Raw genomic sequence first — 26,108 nt, 5'->3', positions numbered from 1 at the left:
CAGTCACACTCTCCAGAGAGAGCCTAGAATGGGGAGGGCTGCAGCAGAGATGAGCAGGAAACCTGAGCTCTTGTCAGGCTTGGGGTTCAGTCAGCTGTGCAACCTTGAGGAAAGCACCTCACCTTTCTGGAAGGCTGTCTCCTGGTGGAAAGTGTAGATGGGAGCTCCTCAGCTAGCCTGCCTCGCAGAGATGAGACGATCAAGCCAGAGATTTTTAAATCATCATTTCATCCAGTAAATATTCCCCGGTGCCTTCTCATGCTGAGCTCTGCGCTGATAACACAGGAGACCAGACCCAGTCCTGAGCCCCAGCTGCAGACGGTAAGGGGGCTCAGAGGAGCTCCAACCTTCTGATTGCTAAGTGAAATTCAAAGGAGATAAGGAAGCCAGGAAGGCTTCTTGGAGGGGACAGAACCCAAACTGAGCCCTGAGGATCAGTGGGCTGGGCCTGAAGAAACAGTCAAGGGGAGGGAAGAATCCAAGTGGGGCAAACAATCTGAGCAAAGATACTTCCACGGAATGCATCAGAGAATGAGCACAGCCCCAGACACAGCTAGACATACATTTATTGAACACCTACTGCATGTGGAATACTGACAAAATGGAGAGGGAAGTTCTTCTAGAGAACAGAGACCCCCCAAATGGCTCACAGTCCAGAGGAACCTGAACAGAGGAGAACACCTGCATGAAGAAGGGAGGGCAGGGAGGAGGCTGGGTAGAGGCTTTCACAGGGACAGCAAGTGGAGACTCATTCCTTGTACCATCTACATGAACTTGCTATGCTGGGGGAGGGAGGAAGATGGAACAAGACAAAATGACATGGGAGCTAATTAGTCCCAGAAAAGGGCAATGCATCATCCAGTCACATAATAAAGGCCCCCAGGCCCGAGGTGTTATGGCTTTTCCTGTTTCAAAGCACTTCCTGTTCACTTTGTCACAACAGCCCTGAGAAGACTACGAAGGATAGGAATCCAGAAGCCCATCTACTTTCCAGAAGTAGAAGCTGACAGACCAGAGGCAGAAAGACATTCAAGGTCATATCACATCCAGCTTGGCATCTGTTGCTAACTTCAGCTTCCAGGGGTCAGGATGAGATTCCCTGTCGTACTGGTCCTTCTCAGATACAGCCACTACCTTGGACAAAGCCCTAGGCAAGGAGCCTGGGCCAGGTTTAGGCTAAGCCCTGACAGCCACTAGCTTTGAGGCAAGTCCCTGGCCCTATGGCCTCAGACTCCCCAGTTATAAACCATAGTCACATATGGATGTCTGAGTGGCTCAGTCCATAAAGCATCTTGTCTTCAGCTCGGGTCATGATCCCAAGGTCCTGGGATTGAGCCCCATATCGGGCTCCCTGCTCAGTGGTATCTTGCTTCTCCTGTCTCTGCTGCTTCCCCTACTTGTGTTCTCTCACTCACTCTCTAATAAATAAATAAAACCTTAAAAATTTTTTTAAAAATAGTTTTCTGCACTCAGCCAGCAGCCCATTGGCCGAGGGTCATGGGCGGCTTTTTGGAGCGTGTAGCGCTGCTGGGGTTGTTGAGCGGCCTGCAGGCCCCTGACCCAACCCTGCTCACATGCCCCAACTCCAGTGGGTCCTCCTGGACCTGGGAGCAGACCCTGGTTGCAGTGCAGCCAGATGGGGTGCAGTGGCGGCTTGCTGGGGATGTGATCCAGCGCTTTGAGAGGAGGGACTTCAAGGTGGTGGGGATGAAGACACTGCAGGAACATCATCCATGCAGTGACTCTGTGGAGGGGGCCGGAGAGAGACAGCTATGGCTTCAGAGCAGTGAGCCGGTAGACTGGGCAGACAAAACCCACCAGAGCAGCATCCACCCAACCTGAGCACTCAGGCTGCCCTCAGCCACCCAAGCAGCCAACCAGGATCAACTAACTACTTCTGTCATCCAGAACCTGAGCCTACACAGATGGTCTGCCCTTCCATCCCAGACCACCTCTCTGTCTACCTTCTCCCCCACCCCACCCCACCCCAGAGGGATTGAGCAACCAACTTTACATGCCTTTTAGTATTGTAAACCAGTAAGAAATTGGACCAAATTCTTTCTATACCAAAGTGCCAGACAACCTTTGGGATATCTCCAAAAGTGTGTAGTATAACCATCCTTCCCCAAAGGGGGGTGGGACATTAAAATTCACTACGTTGTGTAAATAAGCAAATAAATAAATATTAAAAAAAAAACTATAGTCACATAGTCACTGCCTTCTCCTCTGGTACATGATGGTTCTAAGTTCTCTCTGGGCCTCCTTTCTTCAATTGAGATGTCTAGTACCCCCCAATCAAGGCTGCCTGTTGCCCTGCAGCCCTTTCCCAAGGAGGCCATTAGCCCACCAAGACCCAGCACCAAGGGGCCCTAGAGAAGGGGCTCTGGCCTTGGCAGGCGGTCTGTGATTCCGCAGAGGCTGGAGGCAGAAGGGGCTCTCTGTAGTAGTGGGACAGGAAAGCAGAGACCTTTCCATTCATCCATCCATCCATCCACCCATCTACAAACGTTTACTGCACTCTCTCGTGCTAGCCCCTGTACTGCAAGTCCAATAGGGAAGAAGAGCCAGTGCCTCTCACCATGGAGATGTCAGAGCTGGGGCTTGCAGTTGATGTGGGCCAGGGCTTGGGGGAGTTCAACAGCTGACTGCACAGCCCTAATGGCTGAGCACCTGTGCCCAGAGCAAAGGGATCTCAGCCTGTTATTTATACAGACCAAGGGCAGTGGAGATCAGAAATGGGCTAAGAGTATGTTGTCCAATCTCTGGATGCATGTGCTTGCATGCATGCACCTGTAAGCTTCCCCTCTGAGAATGTACCCGGAAACCTACGTGGTCCCAGAAATATGAATGCTCAAATATCTATGCGCTTATGGATGTATGAACACATACGAGGATGTACTCAAATCTATGTTAACACGTGCACATGTATGAATGAGCCTGAATATACTTGCACGAGGCATACCTGAGCCTACCTGCAACCATGTACAGGCTTGTACACAACATCCTAGGCATGTGTATGCACATCCAAGGAAGCACGAGTCTGTGTTTCCTCACATGTGGATGCACCTTGAGCTGTTCATGTGTCCAACTTGACTCCACATGTACACCTGCATAGACATGTCCAATCCTGCATGTGCAAGTTACAGTTCTCATCTGCCAATACCCAGGAGTGATGATGGGGAAAAAGGAGGAAGGGAGAGGGGAGCCCCAGCCCCAGCATCAACAGACCTTGCCCATGATGTTGGTCTTGGCCTGGGACCCAGGCCACGCAGGGTCTGTTTCTCCTCCTTAAGGGATATCGATCTGTTGGTCAATCTGTTAAACATAACCTCAGGGAAGAAGTCAACCCAACAACTGTCCCTAATTCAGGAGAAAGACTGACTAATTCTTATGGGGGAAGGGGGCAGCCTCTATCCCAACCAGCTTTGCTGATACCAGAATGGCCTGTGGATCAAGTGTCAGCCTCTCCAGCCTGAATAATTCATGCCAAGGCCAGGAGTGCTCCCTTCTCAGGAGCCTATCTCTTTAAATCATGTCGGGAGCTTCCCCAGTTCTGAAAAAAGAAAAAAAAAATCCAGAACAAAACAAACCTATAAACAGCTCAGCCCCGGCCCCCTCTGAGACCACCCCTACCTCACCCCCCATCATTCAATGCTGCAAAATCTGCTCCCTTCTCCAAATCTCTAGAGCTCCAAACCCTCCCACCCTTTCAACATTTACAGGTGGGATACCCTGGAGGGTAGGAGGGGCAGTCAATGGTGTATAACAACCCCAGGGTCCCGAGACCCAGTAGAACAATGTAATAGGGTGCCCAGGTGCGGGAGCAGGGAGGGGAGAGCAAAGAGCTGAATCACCACACCCACCAGGTCCTAGGGCCTAGGAGAGTGCTTGGGGGAGGAGTCCAGCCTGGTGGAGGAAACCAGATGGAAAAACTCCCGGCAGAGCAGCCAGTGAGTTGAAGGGGAGGTGGGGGGGAGGAGAGGAGGAGGGGTTGTCGCTGACTTCCCTGGGTGGGGGTCGGATGGGGTCGAGAAAACGTTGGTCTCCCAGGACCTGCAAGCGTGGTGACCCCAGCCAGCCTGATGTAACTGGGGTTTTGCTGAGGGGGTAAACCAAGGCTGGGGATTTTCCAGTCTCTCCTAGCACAGCCCTCTCCTGGGTCACACGCGGGGAAGAGGCTGAAAGATGAGTAACTTTCTCAGCCCACCCCTCATCCTCGCCTGTGCATGGAGGGGGAGCTCTAAGGTCCTCCCCCCAGATTCTCGCTCCGTGGTGCCGACCCACCTGCCAGCTCTCCCCCGCCCGGCCCCGCCTCACACGTGCGGTAGAGGGAGGAGGAAGGAACCAGCTTAACCGTGGGGGGGGGGGGGAGGGGGGACGAGGGGAAGCAAGTCAGAGCCTCGGAGAGCCAAACTTCTCAGCAGCCCCGGAGCCGGAGTGGGAGTGGGGGAAGCGCAGCAGCCGAAAGCCCTGATTCCCGGGAGCCTCCCACCCCGCCCCTCGGCGAGGAGGGCGCGGAGACTCCGTTGGGGGAGGAGGAGGAGGAGGCCGGGAGGCTGCGAGGGGGGAGACAAACCCTGCCCACTCGGCTCGGAGCCCGGAGCGGCCGCGGAAGTCGGAGGCCGGCGCGCAGGGCGAGGAGGGCACCGGGGGCGGGGGGCTCCGCTCCCCGCCTGACCCCTCTCCCCCCGGCCAGGAAAAGTGACGGCTCCGGGGACTCTAGAGCCAGCGGACGGACCGACCGCGATCGCCAGCCGCGCGGGGTCAAGGACTTGCCCCGGCCGCCCCCTCCCCGCCCCCAGGCGCTCCGAACTCACTGCTGAGCGCGGCGGCCCGGGCGCTGTATGCGGGGGCAGCAGCGATGGCAGCAGCGATGGCCCCGCGCGCCGCACAGCCGGAGCAAAGGGGGCCGCTCCTGCCGGGGCTGCTGCTGGTGGCGGCGGCGCTGAGCCGGCCCGCCGCGCCCTGCCCCTTCCAGTGCTACTGCTTCGGCGGCCCCAAGCTGCTGTTGCGCTGCGCGTCGGGCGCCGAGCTCCGGCAGCCGCCGCGGGACGTGCCGCCCGACGCGCGCAACCTCACCATCGTGGGCGCCAACCTGACGGTGCTGCGCGCGGCCGCCTTCGCCGGCGGGGACGCGGACCCCGGGGAGGCGGCGGCGGGGGAGGCGGCGGCGGCGGGCGGCGTGCGCCTGCCGCTGCTGAGCGCGCTGCGCCTCACGCACAACAACATCGAGGTGGTGGAGGACGGCGCCTTCGACGGGCTGCCCAGCCTGACGGCGCTCGACCTGAGCCACAACCCGCTGCGCGCCCTGGGCGGCGGCGCCTTCCGCGGGCTGCCCGCGCTGCGCTCGCTGCAGCTCAACCACGCGCTGGCGCGGGGCGGCCCCACGCTGCTGGCCGCGCTGGACACGGCGCTCGCCCCGCTGGACGAGCTGCGCCTCCTGGGCCTGGCGGGCAACGCGCTGAGCCGCCTGCCGCCCGCCGCGCTGCGCCGGCCGCGCCTGGAGCAGCTGGACGCGCGCCTCAACGCGCTGGCGGGCCTGGGCCCCGACGAGCTGCGCGCGCTCGAGCGCGATGGCGGCCTCCCCGCGCCGCGCCTGCTGCTCGCCGACAACCCCCTGCGCTGCGGCTGTGCCGCGCGCCCCCTGCTGGCCTGGCTGCGCAACGCCACGGAGCGCGTACCCGACGCGCGGCGGCTGCGCTGCGCCTCCCCGCGGGCGCTGCAGGACCGGCCTTTCCTGGACCTGGACGAGGCGCGGCTGCGCTGCGCCCACGGCGACGCCGAGGGTCGCGGAGACGAAGTGGAGCTCGCCGGCCCGGAGCTGGAAGCCTCCTACGTCTTCTTCGGGCTGGTGCTGGCGCTCATCGGCCTCATCTTCCTCATGGTGCTCTACCTAAACCGCCGCGGCATCCAGCGCTGGATGCGCAACTTGCGCGAGGCCTGCCGGGACCAGATGGAGGGCTACCACTACCGCTACGAGCAGGACGCCGACCCGCGCCGCGCGCCCGCCCCGGCCGCCCCCGCCGGCTCCCGCGCCACCTCCCCGGGCTCGGGGCTCTGAGTGGTGCCCCTTGGGGCTTGGCGGCTGACCCTGCCGGTTGAGGACTTTCCTGCCATTACCCGGCCTGAAGCCATGGGTATGAGACACCCGCCAGTTGGGGGCTTCGAGACTTGCCCCTGACCGGCCTGAGACCTCTGGATTATGGCCGTCCCCGCCCCCCCGCCCCCCACGCCGACCCGGAGGCCCCAAGCTGGTACCCTCCTCTCCCCAGCCTCTGAGAGCCCTGGCCAGGCCATCCAAGACCAAGAGACACCCCTTATTGATTCCAGACACCGTACCTGCCCATCCCAGGCTCTGACACATCCCTCCCCGAACCACCCCCAAAGCACCGTCCCCCTTTCGAGGCTTGCCAGGAAACTTTGTCCTTCAGTGCGAAAGCCCTGAGACTGCTTCCACCCCCCTGTGCTTTGAGGCTTGATCTCTCAGTGGGAAACGTCACCCTAGACATCACTGGCTCCCAACTCCAGCCTGGAGACCTCAACTCCCTTCCCAGGGCTCAGGGACCCTCATATCCTATTCTGCTCTCAAGCAGAGCACCCCTCTGTAGGCTTTTGTGGACTTTGAGCCTTTTTTCTCATCCCAGGGCTCTGAGCTCTCCCACCCTGCAGACACCCACATCCTAGGGCTCTGAGGGTTGTGCACCCTCCCCCCATTTGGGGGTGGGTGTATTTCATACTGCCCACCACCCCAGCTCTGGCTCAGGCTCTTCCCTTCCTTGGCCCAGGCTTGGGGCTCAGCTCCATCAGTCTCCCATCCCAGGGACAGTCACACCCTGTTATAGCCTTAGTATGGAACCGATCCTCAGCCTTTTTCACCGGGGCTCTGATCCCCCAGTACTCAGTGCTTGTCCCTAATCTCAAGACTCTCACCTCTTCACCCTGATCGGACTTTAATCCACCTGCCCAAGTCTTAGGCTCTCTATCCCCACCACACCCATCGCTTGCACTCACTTGGTCAGGATCCAGTGAGAAATCCACTCCTGGGGTGTGCCCACCCACCCCCCTTTTCTCCTAGGATGAGCTCCCCAGCCCTGCAAGACAGGTGCAGGTGCCAAGCATCCCCCAACTATATTGGCAGATCCCCAGGGGGAAGGAGAGAGTCCTAGGGGTTCAGAGTAGTTGGTTGGGCCTCAGAACCAGGGTCACCTGTACATGGTGGCCTCAGAGAGCAGTAAGGGAGGAGGCTCTGAAGGGCTGGGAGCTGCAGCCCCCAAGCTCTTTTCCACCCATGTGACTCTTCTCCCCTGGGGATCCCTTGTCCCCACGTCCCCCTCCACCAGGCCTTTTGGCCTCAAAAGGGAGGCCAAAGATGAGGGGCCTCATCTCTTGTCTCAGGCACAAGCCATCCTGTTTAGGGTCAGAGCCTCAGTGCCCTGCCTTCTGCATGATCCCAAAGCACAATTGGTGAGTGGGGAGGGGGCTGCCTCTCCCTGACTCCCATCCCCTAGGTCAAGCAGAATGGCTGGCCTGTGCTGCCTTTGCACACAGGAAGTCCCATAACCCGCTCCCCCCAACCCCAACTCCTTCAACACATTGGCTTGAGGTCTGCCTTCCCGCCCCCACCCAAGACACCTGGATCTCCCTTGGGCAGTTTTCTATAAAGTCTGCAATAATCTCAAATACTCTGCTCTTGTAAGTGGTGCCGTGTCGTTCCTGCTGACCTTGGGGCATTGAAAGTGGTGGGAGGGGACACTTGGGAGGGTGTTTTGGACCTCCCTGAGTGAGGCAGCGACTTTTGATGTCTTCTTCTGGCGACCTATGGGAGAAGAAATAGGCTCTGACTACGTGTGGCAGGTTTGAGGTGAGACATATGGAAGGACTTTCTGCTGGGATTGCCTCGCTCTCCAAACCGGCCTGCCTTTAATCCTCTGAGAGGGGGCTATCCATAGCCAGGCTGCAATCTATACGCACTCTACATCCTCTTACCTTGTCATTCCTCATCGCTGAGGTAGGATGGGGGCTCTGGGGGAGGTGCACTGGGGAAGAAATCCAGCTCCAGAGACTCAGAGGCAGTTAATTCGGGCAGGAAAGGAGGGATCATTATTTGCCGCTTTGGCATCCTCCCCTGTGATGAATTACCTGCCACTCCCTTATAACCTGTGTCATGCGATGCTGTCCTGGAGTGAGGACTAAGCAAGCGTGGGTAGGGAGAGGCTGAGAGAAGCAGCAGCCTAGGAGTGGAGGCGGGTGGACATGGATAAAATGATCCCTGCAATATGTGGAGCAAGGAGACAGGTGAGTTCTGGGCCAGCAGGACCTGGGTAAGAGGCTTATCTCCTACCTCAAGGTCCCCAGACTAGATTATTTCGCATTCAGGTTCTCAGAGCCCTAGAACTACCAGGCAGAAGGCTAGAATTCTGGCATTTTAAATCGTAGGGCCACGTTATTCTAGAACCTGTGCCCTTTAGACACTGAAAAGGATCTCAGAGGTAATGTGGGAAGTGTCCTAGGCCCTCTCAACCAGGAGCACCCTCTCTCAATGGGGGGCTCACTCCCTCCCATCCTGGGAGCATCCCCCTCATTGCCTGGGGATTCCCACCTGGAACTCCCTGACGGTCCCAGCTTTGCCTTGGGGCCAGGAGTGCCCCTCCCCTGGCACAGGTCTTCACAGAGTTGGGCATAGTGTAGGAGTGTCTGTTTCCAGCAAATTCCCAGTCATTCCTCGTGAGAAGGGATCAAATTCTCTAGAACTGTTCCCATCTGTGAATGACCTTCGGAGGGTGCCCTCCCAGTACTCCAGGATGAGATAGGAACGATATCTCTAACACAGGTTAGAGACCTGTGTCTAACAGGTCACCTCCCCACTTCCAAAGACATGCCCTCGTAATGTAGCCTAAGACTGCAGTAGGTCCTGGCAAATAAATCATGCTGTTAGCTGTGGGTTCATCATCAGCAAAAATCTTTGAACGTTTTATATGAGAGCTGCCACTAAGCTAAGTACCAAATCAATAGTTGTCAAAAATCAACTAATTGAGTGCCCAGTATATGCCAGTTGATATTTAATCTTAGTGCCATTCACCGATTCCCATTAGATGTCATTTCTGGGTTCCCACCCTCCTTGCAGCCTGTCAGTGGCCTTTGGCCTTATGTGACTATCAACAGGTCCCTAAGGCCTGCCTCCTCTGCAAATCCAGCCAGCCATTCGGCCTCAACTGAATACAATTTTGCCAATTCTAGAGAAGCTAATGATCCAGGGAGGATCATATTTAATCATGGTCTAGAGAAAAGAAGTCTTGGGATACAGAGCTTAGAGTAAGGGCCCCTGACCCAGCTTAGAGAGACTTCTACTTAGAGGAAGTCACATTTGAGTGGAGTTTTGAAAGATGAGCAGGATTTGGAAGAACGGAAGGAAGGATCAGCAGTATCGGCTTTGTGCAAAGCACTGGAGGCAGGAAGATCTGGGTTGAGAAGCAGAGACCACTAATTGCTGTGTGCATGAGATGGATCTGTGATCCCCACGTCTTCACTGGGAGGCTCTAGAGGGACATCTACCCTTAGAAGGGAACTCGGGGAAGTGGAGAGATGGGTATGGGAAGCAGGAGAGCAGCGCAGTGCCTCTTATTTGTTGCTTCCTTCTGTCCAGCCTTTTTGTGCCAGACCTCACACTGGGCTGGGCACTGGAGACAGAGGAACCAGACCTACGTCATGCCCATGGGAGCCCAGATGGGCAGGGGGACAAGAGCAGTGGGCCCTTTAGGATCCCAGAAGAGACCTTGCAGAAAAGGATGACATGGAGAGGTCTGGCTGGCCTGCCCTGATACCCTGATGCCCTGATGCCACCCACCACTCCGGACACTCTGAGCAGTGCCCAAGCCTCACTGAATGACCAGCCTCCCTCTATAATCATAATGCTGCTAATGCTGCTGGAAGTCTGAGGTGGACAGTGGGGGGGGAGGGTCAGGGCCAAGTGCCAGGGGGGAAGAACTCCATCTGGGATGTCCCCTTAAAGAGCAGAAGAGGGAGAGAGAAAAGGCCTGCGACTGTCAGAAATGTGATAGACACGAAACTACACACTTGGAGAAACATGTCAGACTTCCCAGGCTTTCTGGCCCTGTAAAAGCTGAAATTGCCTCTCAGAAACAAAGGGAAGCCATGAGCACCATCTCCTTGGGAAAACTTTTACTTCTGCAGCCCCCTTTCCTACCCACGCCCCACGGGTCTGGTGTGGGAACTGGTGAGGGCCCAGCTAGAGTCCAAGAGGACTGGGTCTCAGTCCAAGTTGAGCATGACTGGCCACACCATTTGGTCTTCAGTCAGAAATAGGTGTTGAGACCCTACTGTGTGCTGGGTGATGGGGCGATTGAGCAGTGAAGGTGGCAGAGCCGGCTCCTGCCTTCCTCGCCCAGTCCAGGGTGTCCATGGACACCCTTTGCCCCTCTCTGATTCAAGATTCCTTTTGTCCAGGCTGGGGCTGGACTTGTGACCTCCAGAGGGACTTCCTGCTCTCAATAAAGTTCATCTCGTTCTTCATTAAGTCTCTGCCTGGCAGACTCACGGCCCTAATTTATGGATGTGGCCTTTGCCAGACTGGGAGAAGTGATGGGGCAGTTAATGTTTCTGTGGTAATGCGCTTGGCAGCCTTTGGAGTCCCCTCTCCCATTCCCCTGCCCCCCCCACTCCTCCCTCACCACCCCTCCTCCCTCAGTGCTGCCTCAAGCCAATTTGCCTGGGGCTGGCTGGTCCCTTACAGACCACCCAAACTAACCCTTCATAGTACTGATGGGGAAACTGAGGCCCAGGGAGTGCAGGAGCCCATCCAGAATCAGAGCAGATCCAGAACCCAGGATGTCCCCAGAGCCATCCCTGTCCTGCTCTGGGTCTGACAGGACTGTCCTGTCTCTTCACCCTGTATCTCCACCCCTCTGGTCATTTCTTCCTGCAGCCATACCCACACCTGTGGTGGCCTGGAGATGGGGGGCGGTGGGAAGTGGAAGCCAACACCAAAGGGGTGGGGAGGACTTGTCAGCTTCCATCAGCAGCTTCCAGCAGGCCTCAGAAACCTGCCTCAACCTCCTGCAGGCAGAAATCCTGCTGGGGATCCTCCCCCATGGTAAGGGGTATCTCTGCCCTCCCTGAGAGGGGAGAGGGGTTTGCTCTGGAACCCCAAGCTCTGTGGTTCAAGATATAAAACTCATCCTTCCTGAGCCTCTACTTTCTGCTGAGCGTACCTGACAAGATGACAAGATGGACTAGATCTTGGAGCTGTCCTCCGTGAAGAGAAGGTCTCTAATGATGGAAGCACATGGGGGTCCCTAAATAAGGGGCCAACCAAACCAGGAAACTTTGGAGAGTGAAAAAGGCCACTATTAATAATTATATTGGGACAAGAATAATTTAGGACTGTACCAGGCTGGTGGGCCCTGGACTCCAGCGACTTTTGACAAGACCTGGAGGGGAAAAGAAAAAGTGCTAGACTGCTAGACTAGTCTAACAACACGAATAATAATACACTCCCCACCCTTGACCTCGTCCTCCAGCCATGCTAGACACCTTCTTGAACACTATTCCCCAGGTATGCTGAACTACTTAGATTTTAATACCTGAGCCCAGCAATTCCAGTCCCTGTACCTCTCTGTTCACGTAGTACTCTCTGCCTGAGACGCCTTCCCAATGCAGAGAGCATCAGGACGGCTTGAGTCCCCTCTGCCGTCCTAACCTCACCTCTTCTTCCCATCACTGCACTCCCCCAGACCTTTATTCGTATGGATTGGTTTTCTGGCCCATTGTCCACACCAGATCAAAAGTTCCCCTGAGGGGCTGGGCCCAGTTCCCTTTTGGGTTCCCAGTCCTAGAGCAAGGAAGATTTATGAGCACTCTCCCTGCTCCACAGAAATGCACAGCACCAGGGAAGAAACATCACACAGGGCTCATGACCTCCCTCCGCTGCTCTCAGATGCCCACTCCCTTTGACTTTCATAACCTCTCACCCCACTGATTGTGGTTGTGGTTATATAAGATGCCTGCTCCTTGTTGCTATTCAATGCACGTGAGAAAACAGAAAATGCAGCTGTAGAATATTTAATCGTGTAAAACATAAGGTAGCCTTAGCTTCTCCACTTTGGCCTTTTAGTACAATCATGACTTTCTGGCCCTCCATTTGGAACACTTGTCCAGCATCCTATCTGGGTATCCTTGGCTACCGGCTCAGCCAGCCTGCCCACCCATCTTGTGTCTTTACCCAGGGAGCTCCAGCGACATCTGATGGCCAATTTGTATCAGAGCAGAACCAGTTTTAATTTTTTTGCATTCTTGTGCTATCTGCTGGTGAGCATGGGAAAGTTCCTTCATTCATTTAGTCACAATCTGTTCAACAAGTACTTTATAAAGATGCCTACTAGTGCTGAGCACTGTGCTAGGAAGAAGTTGGGAGTTGTTCTAGGCGCTTTATATATAATAACCCATTTTAACCTGATGACAACTCTACGAAGTAGTTACTATTATTCCTACCAAGGCACATATGGGACGCCGGGGTGGTTCAGTGGTTGAGCATCTGCCTTCCGCTCAGGGCGTGATCCTGGGGTCCTGGGATCGAGTCCCTCATCAGGCTCCCTGCATGGACCTGCTTCTCCCTCTGCCTGTGTCTCTGCCTCTCTCTGTGTGTCTCTCATGAATAAATAAATAAAATCTTAAAGAAAAAAAAGAAACCAAGGCACAAGGCAGCCCAGGTGGCTCCGCGGTTTAGCACCGCTTTCAACCCAAAGCCTGATCCTGGAGACCCAGGATCGAGTCCCACATCGAGCCCCCTGCGTGGAGCCTGCTTCTCCCTCTGCCTGTGTCTCTGCCTCTCTATCTCTCTGTGTCTCTCATGAATAAACAAAATAAAATCTTAAAAAAAGAAAGAAAGAAAGAAACTAAGGCACATAAATGTGAGTGATTTGCTCAAGGTCACACTAAGGGACCAAATTGGGCTTAGAACCCAGAGCCCATGTGCTTATACCATAAACAAGCAAGATCCTTCTTAGGAGGGAAATAAACAGAGTGAAGAGCGATGGGGAAGGATGTGTTTGACCAGGGTAGTCAGGCAGACCCCTCTGAGAAGAGGCTTACCCTGGAAGGATGGGAAGCTCTGAAAGATCTATCAGTCCAAGCAGAAGAAGCAGCAGGTGCAAAGGTGCTGAGACTGAATATTCAAATACCAGATGGGAGGTCAGTTCTGGCCAATGTCCATAGCCTCTCCTCACCTGCCTAGCTCCATTTCATCCTTCAAAATTCAGTGGAAGTGATTCCTCCTCTAAGAGGCCTGCCTTATTCCCCACCTCACCCACCCCAGCTAAACATGATGACCCCCCCCCCCCACCCAGTGCTCTCATGGCATGCCATGAGTACATGTTAGTCCCATTTCCAGTATCCCTCAACAACAATTCCAAACCTTTGTGGTCATGCCTTATGCTCCTGTGAATCTGTGAGCTCCTTAAAGGGATTATCTTATTTATCTTTGTGTCTTCAGAGTCCAGAATAAACTCTAGCAAATGGCACGTGCCCAGTAAGTATTGTCTGCAGTCTGCGATATAAATTGTTTACTTTCTTTTTTTAAAAGATTTTATTTATTCATTTATGAGAGACACACAGAGAGAGAGAGAGAGAAGCAGAGACATAGGCAGAGGGAGAAGCACACTCCATGCAGGAAGCCCGATGTGGGACTCGACCCCAGGACTCCAGAATCACACCCTGAGCCAAAAGCAGATGCTCAATCGCTGAGCCACCCTGGCGTACCAATTGTTTACTTTCTTTTTTCCTTTTTTGCTTTTTCTTTTTTATTGAGATACATATTTGCAAAAATTCACTCTTTGGGCTTACAGTTGATTTTGAAAAGCAAGATACAGAATAGTTCCATCATTGCCAAAATCCCTCCTGTGGTACCTTTATAGCCAACTCTCAACTCTCCCTCAATCCCAGCCCCTGGCAACTAGTTTTCTGTGCCCATAGTTTTGCCTCTTCCAGATGTCATATAAATAGAATCATACATATTTGTCCTTTTAAGTCTGTCTTCTTTTACTTAGCATAATGTATTTAAGATTCATGTTGTTGTAGGTATCACTAGTTTGTTCATTTTTATTGCAGAGTAGAATTCCATCATATGGCAGTGTAATAGTTCATCCATTCACTCTAGTTGAAGAATATTTGGGTTGTTTGCAGGTGTTTTTTTAAAGATTTTATTTATCGGAGAGAGAGAGAGCACAAGCAGGGGGAAGAACAGAGGGAGAGGGAGAAACAGACTCCCCACTGAGCAAGGAGCCCGACGTGGGGCTCGATCCCAAGACTCCAGGATCATGACCTAAGCAGAAGGCTAATGCTTAACTGAGCCACCCAGATGTCCCACCAGTTTTTTACAATAAAGCCATTATTAGTGTTTACATACAGGTTTTTGTGAGAACATAACTTTTCATTTCTTTGGGGGAATAGAACATCTAAGTCATAGGTAAGTATGTTTAAATTTATAAGAAACTGCCAGACTGTTTTCCAAAGTGTCCGTACAATTTGTATTCCCACCAGCAGTGTATTAGTGTTCCAGTCTCCACATCCTCACCAGCACTATTTATTGGAAAGACAATGATTAAGGCCACCATCAATTGGCAGTACATAATGCAGGTCTCTTTCTGCATTTCTTTACCTCTCCATATAAATTTTAGAATCAGCTTGTCTATATCGGCAAAAAAAAAAAAAAAATCTTGCAGGGATCCTGATTTGGATTGGAGAGAATTCTATCTTAACAAGTGTTGAATCTTCCAATCCATGAACATGGTAAATGTCTCAATTTTTTTAGGTCTTCTTTGATTTCTTTCATCGATATTTTGTGCTTTAGAGATGTGCATAGAGATTATGCACATATTTTGTTATATTTATACCTAAGTATTTGCATTTTTGTGTTGTTGTAAATGGTGTTATCTTTTTATTTGGTGTTATTTTTTATTTGGGTCTGTCTTCATTTCAATATGATGTTACTATTCATAAGTACAATTGATTTTTGTGTATTGATCATGTATCTTGCAACCTATATAGACTCATTCATTAGTTCTAGTACCTTTTCAGGGTAGATTTCTTGGGATTTTTCTATGTAAATAATCATGTTGTCTGTGAATAGAGACCATTTTCTTTCTTTCTTTACAATCACTAGGACTTTTATATCTTTTTCTTGCCTCATTATACTGGCTAGGACTTTTAGTAGGATGTTAAATAGGAGGGGTGGGAACAGTCATCCTGGTCTTGTTCCCAATCTTAGAAGAAAATGATTCACCACTACCATACCATTTCACCATTTAGTATGTGTTAACTGTAGTTTTTTTTTTTTTTTGTAGATGCCCAATATTAGATTAAGAAAGAAAGTTCACTAAGGCTTTGGGTTTTTTTTTCTTTTTAATCAAGAATAAATATTGAATTTTGTCAAATGCTACTTCTGAATCTATTGAAATAATTTAGCAGCATCCCATAAATTTACCTATTTTTGTTTTCATTTTTATTTAATTCAGAATATTTTATAATTTTCTACATGGTTTTCTTTTTGATTTATGTATGAGGTTGCTTAATTTCCAAGTACATAGGAGCAGCCTGGGTGGCTCAGTGGTTTAGCGCCGCCTTCAGCCCAGGGCCTGATCCTGGAGACCCGGGATTGAGTCCCATGTCGGGCTCCCTGCATGGAGCCTGCTTCTCCCTCTGCCTGTGTCTGTGTCTCTTTCTGTGTGTCTCTCATGAATGAATAAATTAATAAATAAAATATTTTTTAAAATTTCCAAGTACATACATTTTCCAGATACTTTTCTATTATTAATTTCTAGTTGAATTGTTATGGTCTGAAAACATATTTTTTATTATTTAAATTCTTTTAAATTTGTTAAGGCATTTTTTAGGCCCAGAAAATGGTCTTTCTTGGTGAATCTTCCATGTGTACTTGAAAATAATGCACATTTTATTGTTTTGAGGTGAAATATTTTATTAATATCAATTAAGTCAAGTTAATTGATAATGTTCAGGTCTTCTATATCCTTACTAATTTTCTGTCTTCTTGCTCTACTGATCACTGAGAGAGGAGTGTTGTGGATTTGTATATTTCTCTGTTCAGTTCTATCAGATTTTGCTTCAAAAACAAATACTTCCCCCACATTTATGGTCCGTTTAGACATCAGGGCACTCCTCAATTGTGGTATCCAGGCCAATGTGATTATTTTTATTTTTTGGATGAAAAGATTGAGGAAGAGCTGGTGATTTGTCTGTTTGGTCTCAGATCTAATCTTTTGACCTTCTGCTCTGTATTGCAGGGCACCAACCCTTGCAAACCACATTTCCCAAGATTCCTTGAAAAATGGCTTTTAATTAGATTCTGCTAAGGGTAGGCATAGGCATGAAGTCAGGGGGCAAAGGGGAGGGCAGGAAGAGAGGAGAAACCAGTGTTTCTACCACTCTCTGCTTTGGGTAGCATCGCCAGCAACAGATGTGTTTCTCCTGTGGTCTGAATTCCTCAGATACCCTCTTCCTCTGTGTTGCTAGTTCCTCAGCTTGGTAACTCCTCTCCCTGTCCTTCCACCCTACAGGTGGTAGTGGTTTCTGGTTGCACCTAATCTCTGGGTTGCCTCACATCCCACTTCCCCTTTTAACTCTTGCAACATTATAACCAGCTTCATCAATAAAATCCCTGATATTGAAATATGAGCATAGGCCATTTCTCTGAACCCAGACTGACACAGACCACGCAGGAAGGCAGAATGAAAGCCCTAGCTGATGTCTCCTAATTCAGATGTCAGTGTCTTCCCACTACCTTCTGTGGCCTAAAGGGAGCATCAGAGGAAAGAGACCACCTTCTGGTCAACCAGGAGGGCAATGCTTTGATCTAAGTTACACATTATTTTAAAGGAATGTAAAAAAATTATTTTTCATACATAATCAATTTTCTAGAAAAGTCATCTTACATTCATTGGAATGTCCCTTTTGTTAATACAGAATATTATCATTTAGAACTTTGAATCTTCCTCACATATATCCCCACTCCTTCCATGTGTTTTTTTGGAACAGGCAGTGCGTAAATTATGGAAAAGTGAAGTGACTTCAGGGAGACCCAGCAGAGCAGGAGATGAGAACTGAATAAGACCAGGGGCTGGGACTGGGGCAGGATTCTGGCTGAAGTGGTTGGTGGTGCCAAAGAGAAGATAGGATGGCTTTACCTGAGGAGCAAACCAGGGGTCATGGGATCCAGTGATGCCTGAGAGGTCTGGCGACTTCTCCAAGGCCAGAAGACTGGTAAATGGCAGAGGGAGGAAGAGAAAGCTCTTTGGCAGTTTCCAGAAGGGGGTGCAGGAACCAGGTCGGAGTTGGGGCCAGGGAGAAGGAAGAAAACACCTGACCCATCCACAGGTCCTGCCCAACATTCCAAGGCAGTAGGGAGAGGATTTGCTGATCTATGTCTTGCCGTGAGCTAATGAGACAGAAATGATTGCACATCCAGCATCTGTCACAAAAGACCTTTAATGGTCTCCTATTTATGGTTCTCTTGTTCATTTGTCCTGTTAGAGTTGAATAAACTGTAATAACTTATCTGACATAATAAGGAATGCCACAGGTACAACAGATAAACCTGGCAGGTGGCCCAGGAAAGAGGGTGTCACAAAATAATCACTTAACAGAAGGGCTACGGACCTGGAGACCTGTCCCAGACACCTGTCACTCCCTGCGTCCAGGATCCATAGTCACTGTGCCAAGCTGAATGCTGGCTCCCATTGGGTAGCAAGAGACCGGTCTCCCATAGCATCTGTGTGGCTAGACCTTAACTCTGAGCAGAGATGCCCCAGGAAGATGGCACCTCCCGTACTCATTCTCCCAAGTACTTGCTGATCTACCGTGCAGGCCATGTCTACACCCCAAGTTTGTGTGACTCCCACTTCATTCATCATTCATGTATGATACCACCTATCATACTTCCCATGACCTCCCCTTGCAGTAACCTGTGAGGTGAGCAGGGCCTGGCACAAGCCCCATCTTACACATGGGGAAATTGAGTTCAGTGGAGGTTCCCAGGGGCATACTCAGACTGCACTTAGGACTCTTTCTCCCATGCCACATAGTCTGCTGTGCCCTGAGCCTCGTATTTCCACCTAGAATGCCCTCAGTGGGAGGAGGCCAAGCAGGATCCCCTGTCAAAGGCTAGTCCAGGTCTCCCCAATGTGCCACCCCTTGGTCAGCTCTTGTGGGGAACTCGTGCAGAGGGGCAAGTTGGCAGAGAATGCGGGAGACTGTGAGTGGGAGACCGTAGCATCTCTTCAGGCACCTTTCTGTTGCCCCCAAACTTGCTTGTCCACTGATGTGGGAATAGAATCCTATTAGAATTGCTCAAAGGAAACTTTCCACTTAAAAGTCTCTAGAGGGACTATGTCCTTATGGAGGGACCTCTGGCATAAAGTCCTCCCTCAACATTTCTTTTGGAAAAACCCAGACGTCCATCCATCTGGCTACACGTAAAGAAGAACCTGAGTCTAGTTTCTCCTTCTCCCATGTGTCCCTTAGGCCTGGGCCAGGGGAGTGGGGTGCAGACACAAGCTGTGGGGTAGGGGCTGGGCCTATTTCCTTGTTCCACAGTCCCCTACACTGCATGGGCTGATATCAAGGCAAGACCCATCCTCACTGAGCACCAGGCCCTTGCCCAAATCAAAACCCAGGCCAGAGCTTCAGGGTGGGTATGTCGCAAAACCATCGTGTTTGTGTGTGTGTGTGTGTGTGTGTGTGTGTGTGTGTAAGCAAGTGCTTGGGCCTGGGTTGCAACCCAAGTTCCAATACAAAGACACTTTGTATTGGAATGCTAGAGCCATTCCAACATGAAAAGCAAGAAGAGAACCTGTGCTTGCTGGTTGAAGATCAAACCTCAGAATGGTGGTTTGATGAAGCTTTTCTTCCAAAGTTTGAAGGTGTAACCTCAATAGGCAAGACAGATGAAAGCAGAGTTGTCCTGGTGGAAGTGGGGTTGGGGGAGAGCTGGAGACCTCGCCTTTGCCTCCACCCCCATCTTCCCACTTTAGCAGCCCCTGGTGAAGCTCTGTGAAACCCAGGAGTTCCACAGCACCTGGTTTGAAAACCACTATATCAGAGTGTCTGTAGGTCATGGGTCCTGAGGACCTGTGCTTTGACTCCCCTTTCAGAGTGAAGAGTTGGAGGAGATTGCTGGGGGACAGAGGTGCCCCTCCTTCGATGGGCCTCTCTTTGAAGCCACAGTGCAGGAACTCTGCAGGGGAGTGGAAGAGGTGGGGATCCTGCCCCACAGGTAGGCCATCTCAGTCCTGGAGGGAGGACAGAAGCAGTAGACCTGCCTGGACAAAGATGGCAAGATGCCATCAAACTGCTCGATGCAGGCTTATGCATGTAGGTCAAGATAGAGTGTGTTTTGGTCCTTGTCGACTTTAAAAAGAAAAACAGAAGAGATATAGGCCTATGCCTGTAAGACCCTATAATAGTTCAAGATTGGGGCCAATGCCTTCCTCTGGGATGGGTGAAGAATGTCCCGTCCCCAGTCACTGGTAGGAGAAGCTGTCTTTGTGGGACACTGGAACCACTGGGGAACGGGTCAGCAGGGTAAGGGGCCTGGGTTTTCCCTGGGCCCAAATGCCTCCCAAGTGTCATCAAGGTGTATTGGTAGCTGTGATGGAGGAGGCCTTCCACTATAAAGGGCAATTTCTATTCCACCTCACCCTTGGGGTTCTTTGATGGAATAGTGGTTTGGCCCTCCCTGGGCCTGGAGGCTAGTGGCTCTCCCTAATCTGGGATCAGAGCCAAGGCTTCCTGGCCTCTGTGGGATCAAAAAACTGGGAGATGGGAGTGGCACCAGGACTGGGAGGGTCCAGGATGCCCACCAGCCCAATCCCTGGCAATCTCCATGGCTTGTCTCTCTGTCATGATTGCTGGGACCACTCTCTGTGGGTAAGGCATTCCTGAATAGTGTCTGCATTTTTCTCTCAGCTGTGTCACCAAACCCAAACTGACTGCATCTCCTTCTGGTTGACATCTGCCTAAGAGAGAAGGGGGCAAGAGATGAAGACTGGTGGGAGGAGGACTCAGCCCGCAGTGATCTTCCTGTGTGACCCTGGGCTACTGCCCTGCAGTGGTAGGACCACAGTCTGTGCAGCCATCTGCAGCTTACAGAGCTGACTTTCATCTCATCTGGGCTTCAAGCGCCTTGAGTCAGGTGGAGAAGGGATTACTGTCCCATTTTATAGTTAGGGAAATTGAGCCCAAGAGGTTGAGTGACTTGCTCAAGGCTACTCAGCTGGTTGGTGACAACTAGACCGGAGGCAGTGTGGACTTCCAGGCCAGCATGCTTTTCACGGCACCACGTGGGAACCAGCTTTTCAGCAATGAGCCGAGCTAAAACCAGCCCCCAGTGTGCCCACTCTCACCCTCTGTGCTTTGAGGCTGAGACAGCCCATGGAGTCCAACTGAATAATTCAGTTCTTCTCTTCATGGGGCCTAACCCTTCTCATGGGTGAAATGCTGAGAAAGTCCAGCCGGCCTCTGCCTGTAGGTTTTCACCCTGGACCATGCTCTTCCTTCCTGCCCAGACTGCTCTCTATATGCCACCTACATGGCCCACTGGAAGGTACCAGTGTGGTCAGCACAGAGCCAAAACTATGGGCTGGTGCCTGGGGCCCAGTGGGGCTCCTTCACCCCCAATCTCACTCCAAGGTCTCACCTGACTCTAGACAGGCTGACTCCAGTCCTTCTATCCAGGGACCCTGCATAGAAGGACTTGGTCATAGTTGTGGGCTGCAGGCAGAGTGGGGTCTGGAACCAATCAAAAGCTCTGAAAGATGCTCTGGGTCCTTCTCCCAGGAAGAGGCCCAAGGAAACACTCCAGCTTGTGTTGCACTGGCTAGGGTAAGTGGGGCTAAACTCCAGCCCGTGCACCATTCACAAAGCTGTGCATTCCAACATGGGCCGGTCCACCTGGAAGGTGCACTGCTTCTAACTCACATCAAGGCACTATATGGACTAGCAGCAGCCAAGGAGCCCTGAATGCAGTGGCCCCCATGACTTCCCCCTATAACTTTCACCTGACCATGAGCTTCCTGAGGTCAAGGGCTGCCCTTCTGCAGCCCTGGGCCCCAAAGGTAAAAGTCTAGGTGGGGCTCTAATACTTCCTGCAGGTGGAGAAATTTCAGCCAAACACTGGGACAAACCCAGAAGGGTGAGTGTGATATTGAGGTGAAGAAGCTTAAGAAAACAGGCTGACAAATCTATCACGTGCATGGGTGAGGCATGAAGGAAGGGATGGAAGGGAGTGATCACCTCAAATCCTAAAGGGTCTCATCCCAGCCTCAAAGGTTCCAGAGGAAGCCACTGGAGAGCAGTGCTCGGCATGTGCTGTTCCAGCCCTTTGTCAACTCTTCAGCCATCCGATGAGGTGTAACTGCAAGCAAGCTCTGGTAGGGGCTGGATGCCTGGGGCACCCAGAGCTGGCCAGGATAATATATGGCTGCCCCAAGCTGCCTTGGGCCTGACATGGGGTAGGGCTCCCTAGAATCGAGTTTTCATGAGATTCAGGAGGGGAAGGGCTGGGGTGCAGTGCCAGGCTTGTGAACTGGGTATTCTCACCATGGATAATGGTGACACTGCCCACCCCGGGAGGGGCTGGACTGAAGAGGGCTGAGTCCCAACTTGCATAATAAAATTTTGTTGTCTTCTTTATCAGGCAAGTATGGGACAGAGATAAATGGGAGCAGAGATGGAGGAAAGACCCCCACCCCCACCCTGCTAAGCAATATATTCACTTGGGTATAAGGTAAACCTCAGGGAGTCTGCATCCACAGGGAGCTGTGAGGTACCCAAGGGCCCTGTCAAAGCAAATGCAAGCTTGGTCTTCTAGAATATTCAGGCCCTAGGGCCAAATAGCTCATGCTAGCTATGGCCACAGCTTGACATCAGAGGACCTTCCAGGGGCCCAAGAAGGGCCTGGGAAGGGGTGGGCTAGGAGCTCCCCATGGCCCTGCTACCTCTGGGGCCCAATAAATCACCCCTGGAAGCAGACAGACCATTGTCAATGGTCTGTATCTGGCTCTACCAGTCATACCAGAAACTTTGAGGTTTACATATTCTTGGAGGCCAGAGCTGGGAGGTCCCTTTGTGATCATCTGGTCAAACCCTTTGGTCTTCTAGGTGAAGAACTGAGGCCCAGAAGGAGAAAGGAACTTGTCCAAGGTCACACAGTAAGTGGGTGTCAAAGGCCAAACAAGAACAAATACCTTTTATCAATTTCTACCTCATCATCTGCCTGCCTTATTGCCTAAAAATGCCCCAGGTCCCAATCAAGCAACACCAGTTAATGGGTACTGGGTATCCATGGCACTGGGAGCTACTGGTGGTGGGTGGCGGGGGGATGGACGGTGTGTGGGGGAATCAACTCCCCAAGGAAATGAAGGGTTCCTGGATACCCAGCAGCCCCCTTCCTTTTAGGTGAGGGATATCAATGGACCATGCTGCCTCCTGGGGGAGGAGGCCCTGACTGTGGGCATGGTGGCCTCGAGCACTCTCTCCCAGCCTGCAGGGCCAGCCCAGCCCAGCTGTGGAAAACTGCAAGGGGAGGTAGTAGGATATGGGTGTCCCCAGCCCCATCTGGACCTCCAGCCTTACTTCCCATGGGATCACTGTTTGCTCTTACATCTGCAAAGGAGAGAAGAGCAGATCCTCACCTTCTTGCCCCTAACCCCAGCTTTCAGAGCCACCTTTCCGGAAACCTCCTCAGGAGTGTGGACTCACTATGCCACCAGGTAGTGCTTTGTGAAGACCCCTCCCTTGTCTCTCTATGCATGTGTACAGATAGGACACACACAGAAGCTACAAGGTAGCTAGGACGTTCCATCCTGATAGTACTGAATTAGACGGGCTAGTTCACACAGCTTGCCTTAGACTGGGTAACTGCTGGTAAGAATGGCAGTCCAGTAGCTTTTCTCTACTCCTGAGGTCCGTGAACCTTCACCAATGTCACTGGCAGACACAGAGGGACACAGGATGGGGACAGAGGGGTGGAAGGGGAGAGGCGTTTGGTAGATCCAAATGCCAAAAAGGTATTGAGACCCTATCCACAGGTGTGCCCCTCCTAGCCAGAAGAGGGTAGCCCTTGGCACGGTCATCTTTTAGCTGCCAGAGATGCGCCAGCCACCTGGGACCGTGGCCATCTCCTCACATGTCTTGAGATCTCTGCCCCACCCTCCCCATTCTGCTCCCCATCCCAAGTCAAATCCCAAGGCCAAAGCCAGGATGGCCTTTCTGGAGTCAGCAGGAAAAGGGGGGAGGCCTGGAGGGGTGACCCATGAGAGGGGTGAGAGGGTTGAAGGTGGCCCATGTGGCCCTGACAGCACGGTGATGGGCCAATCCTGAGGCCGGAGGTTCACCACCGTAACCCGGGAGACCATTGGGCCCCCTGGTAGAAACTAGAAGAACAAGGGGAGAGGGAACGAGGACAGGAAGAAGACGAGTAAGCATCCTAGTGCATGAGAGCGGCCGTGGAGCTGCCCAGAGGGAGGGCAGGCCCCAGTCTATCTGTCGTTGAGCTGTGGTGAGCCAGTACCATCCTCCTCTTCCTCCTTGTCGTCCTTCACGCCTTTCAGCCTCTGGCGGGCAAAGTCCTCAAACACAATGTCGTCATCGCTGGTGGGAAAGACAAGGAAAATGGGGTGTGTTTGCAAGGCAGGGAGAGTAGGCCTCTCCAGAAGGTCAGATAGGACTTAGAGGCTGGCCCCTGGGGTTGACCTTGGGCAGAAAGGCCTGCCAGGCTGGCACATCAGTGACCAACGGACCGGTTGCGTCTGGACTCCAGCTAGTTGTGGAAATACCAGAGGGATGCATGAGTTTGACTTTCATGCCTAAGGGCTGGCAAGTGACCCAGTTCTTAAGGATTTGGGGGTGGAGGAGATATCAAATGGGGCTGGAGGCCAGTGTGGCCAGGCTGGGAACAGAGGAAGAATTTGTGCCTGCTGTAAGAGGCCAGGCCACCAATAGTTTCATAGCCTATTCTGAATCCTGTAGAAGAGGCCCAAGAAACCCTACCACCCACCCAAAGAACTACCCTCAGGGAGCACAGGAAGGCTTGGGCTCATCTTAGTGGGAGAGAAAACCATGAAATGTCCTTTCTCCAGGGAGCGGTCAGCTCATACTCTATCCTGAAGGATGTTGGATAGGAGGGGGCCTGGGGGTAGCAAATCTAAATAGTGAGGCAGAGGAAGGGTGGGTGAGGAAAGGGGGTGCCTGAATGGGGTTTCAGGACTCAGGACTGCTTCTAAGAACAGTGAGTTCTGTTCTATCACATAACATGTATGCTTAGGCCCACCCAAGCCCCAGCCCCACAGAATTCAGCCAGCCACATGAGGGGTCCTCACGGCATGACTTGAGATCCCCATATCCCAAATTTCTCCTGGGGGACAAGGAAAGGGTGGATTTGGAGCTGCAGAGAGAAAGCTGCTTGGTTCTGGAGGTGGTTCATGATGTCGGCCTAGGTCCTCCAGCCTCTGGCAACTGTCCGGTGAGGCAATGGCCTTTGACGGCAGGGAAATCCGGATCAGTCCTCAGGAGTCAGAAGCAGCAAGAGCCCCCAGAACCATCCCCACCCCCACAGCCTGATTCCACTGGCTGGGCGCGGGCAGCGCAGGAGAGCCCAGCCCAGGGCCCGAACCAAACCAGCCCTGTGAGAGCCGAGCAGGCGCTGTGGATGGACGAACGGACTGACGGACGGACGTGCAAGGACGAGGGAGGAAGACAGACCCCGCCAAGGCAGGAGGAAGAGGAACAGGCACGGAGGGTCCTTCAAATCACATGCAGGCAAGCAGGTTGCTGAAGAGGCGAGCAGAGGCAGCTCTCAGCAGACCGGGTTAGACCAGCTGTTCCTCAGGGGTTAATAAGTATATATGCAAATGACCCCGTCGCCCCGCCCACCGCCCCAGGCACCCCACCCCCAAGCCCCAGACCTCTGCAGGCAGGGTTTGGCTTACTTTGTGTCAAGTTCTATGAGATTGGTATCTACTGGAGCCTCGTTCTCTGGAACTAAACACAGGGTGGGCAGACGGCCACGTGTTAGTGGGGCATGGGGGCAGGTGGGCACTGGCCCCCACCCTAGGGTAACCAGGCTAAGATGGGGGGCCCTAAGTGGGGAAGAAGGGTTGGTCCCTGGTCTCGAAAACACCCTCAAACCATCCCGTCCAGGGAAGGTCCAAGGAACCCCCGCCCCCGCCCCGGGGTGGGGGTGGGGGGCCCTAGCAGCTCCAGAAGAACAGAAAAACCTCTGGACCCTGCTCCTTTGGCATGTCTCCTGCATGACTTAGATTCTTTTCTTAAATACATGACTTTCATTTAGTGTTAAGACAACTGTTTTGTTTTGTTTTTTTCTTCACATTTCACCTCTCCGAACTTTGGGTATGTTTTAGAATCAATGGCATTCCATTGTTTAATTGTGAGAACACTTTTCCTTCTTTGTAGTACATACTATAGAGTTGTCTCTTTCAACTCAAACAGTCTTAGACATAAGGAAATGTGGCCAATCTGGTATCACTTGAAAGAATCATTAAGGTGTGTCCAGGGGCCATCTTATCTGTGCAGCTCCTTTCCCTATGCCTGGATGCAAGACAAGAGCTCCAAGTATGGCCAGTGAGCCCCCTCCACTCCCAACTTCCATCCCCAAGGAGGAAGGAGTCAGACCTCTCTATCTTTGGGGGGAGTCAGATGCAAACAGAAGAGTGTGGGCTTCACAAAAGATCCTGGGGAGCTGAGGAAAAAGGGTGACCCTGGGCTGATGGCTAACCCAGAGTGAGATGGGGTGATGGGGAGAGACAGCAGCTGGTGGAGAATGGGGTGGGCAATTCGGAAACTCCCACTTCAGTGACCCACAGATCCTGCCTACCTTCACGATGTGGAGGTTCCTCTTTGGGCTTGGGGTGCATTAGGGTGAAGGGCAGTTCCACAGCCACGTCACTGAAACAAAGACCCAGACCCGTTAAGCCTCTAGCTCAGTCTCAGGCTAGAAAACGCAATGCCCCATCAGTTTGAGGACTGGGGTTTTATGGTCAGAGGAGCGAGCTCTCAGTGGAGGC

At 52.4% G+C, this 26,108-nt stretch overlaps 3 protein-coding genes across 11 annotated transcripts in view; 2 read left to right on the top strand and 1 right to left on the bottom strand.

Annotated features, from left to right (window-relative positions):
* The first annotated feature begins 771 nt into the window (after positions 1 to 771).
* LOC112667415 (nucleoside diphosphate kinase, mitochondrial-like) lies at positions 772 to 1,842 on the top strand. The gene has a single exon (XM_035703665.2). The coding sequence runs from the start codon at positions 1,498 to 1,500 to the stop codon at positions 1,840 to 1,842; it is 345 nt and encodes a 114-aa protein (XP_035559558.1). The 5' UTR covers positions 772 to 1,497.
* A 2,528-nt stretch (positions 1,843 to 4,370) lies between these two features.
* Positions 4,371 to 7,680, top strand: TPBGL (trophoblast glycoprotein like). Its single transcript, XM_025458993.3, has one exon. It carries the CDS (start codon positions 4,862 to 4,864, stop codon positions 6,059 to 6,061), a length of 1,200 nt encoding a protein of 399 aa, XP_025314778.1. The 5' UTR covers positions 4,371 to 4,861; the 3' UTR covers positions 6,062 to 7,680.
* Positions 7,681 to 17,496: 9,816 nt separating this feature from the next.
* Positions 17,497 to 26,108, bottom strand: part of ARRB1 (arrestin beta 1) — a 77,316-nt gene continuing 68,704 nt past the window's right edge. For 7 of the 9 annotated variants that reach the window (XM_025458984.3, XM_035704287.2, XM_035704285.2 and 4 more), the window contains 3 exons: positions 25,919 to 25,989; positions 25,014 to 25,065; positions 17,497 to 23,676 (listed from right to left, as the gene is read on the bottom strand). In XM_025458984.3, coding sequence (XP_025314769.1) covers positions 23,565 to 23,676; positions 25,014 to 25,065; positions 25,919 to 25,989 — 235 coding nt within the window. In that variant the 3' untranslated portion in view covers positions 17,497 to 23,564. Of the gene's footprint in view, positions 23,677 to 24,390; positions 24,856 to 25,013; positions 25,066 to 25,918; positions 25,990 to 26,108 lie in introns of those variants that run through there. The other 2 variants (XM_049098751.1, XM_049098752.1) reach the window with 1 other exon arrangement.

Source organism: Canis lupus, chromosome 21, assembly GCF_003254725.2.
Source record: "Canis lupus dingo isolate Sandy chromosome 21, ASM325472v2, whole genome shotgun sequence".
In the NCBI taxonomy this organism is placed as follows: domain Eukaryota; kingdom Metazoa; phylum Chordata; class Mammalia; order Carnivora; family Canidae; genus Canis; species Canis lupus.
The sequence above is the reverse complement of the archived record's forward strand: the minus strand, read 5'-3'. Positions and strand labels throughout refer to the sequence as shown.

What these genes read in the sequence shown, in the direction of transcription:
- LOC112667415 (XM_035703665.2), top strand. Translation starts at nt 1,498, where the DNA reads ATGGGCGGCTTTTTGGAGCGTGTAGCGCTGCTGGGGTTGTTGAGCGGC.
- TPBGL (XM_025458993.3), top strand. Translation starts at nt 4,862, where the DNA reads ATGGCAGCAGCGATGGCCCCGCGCGCCGCACAGCCGGAGCAAAGGGGG.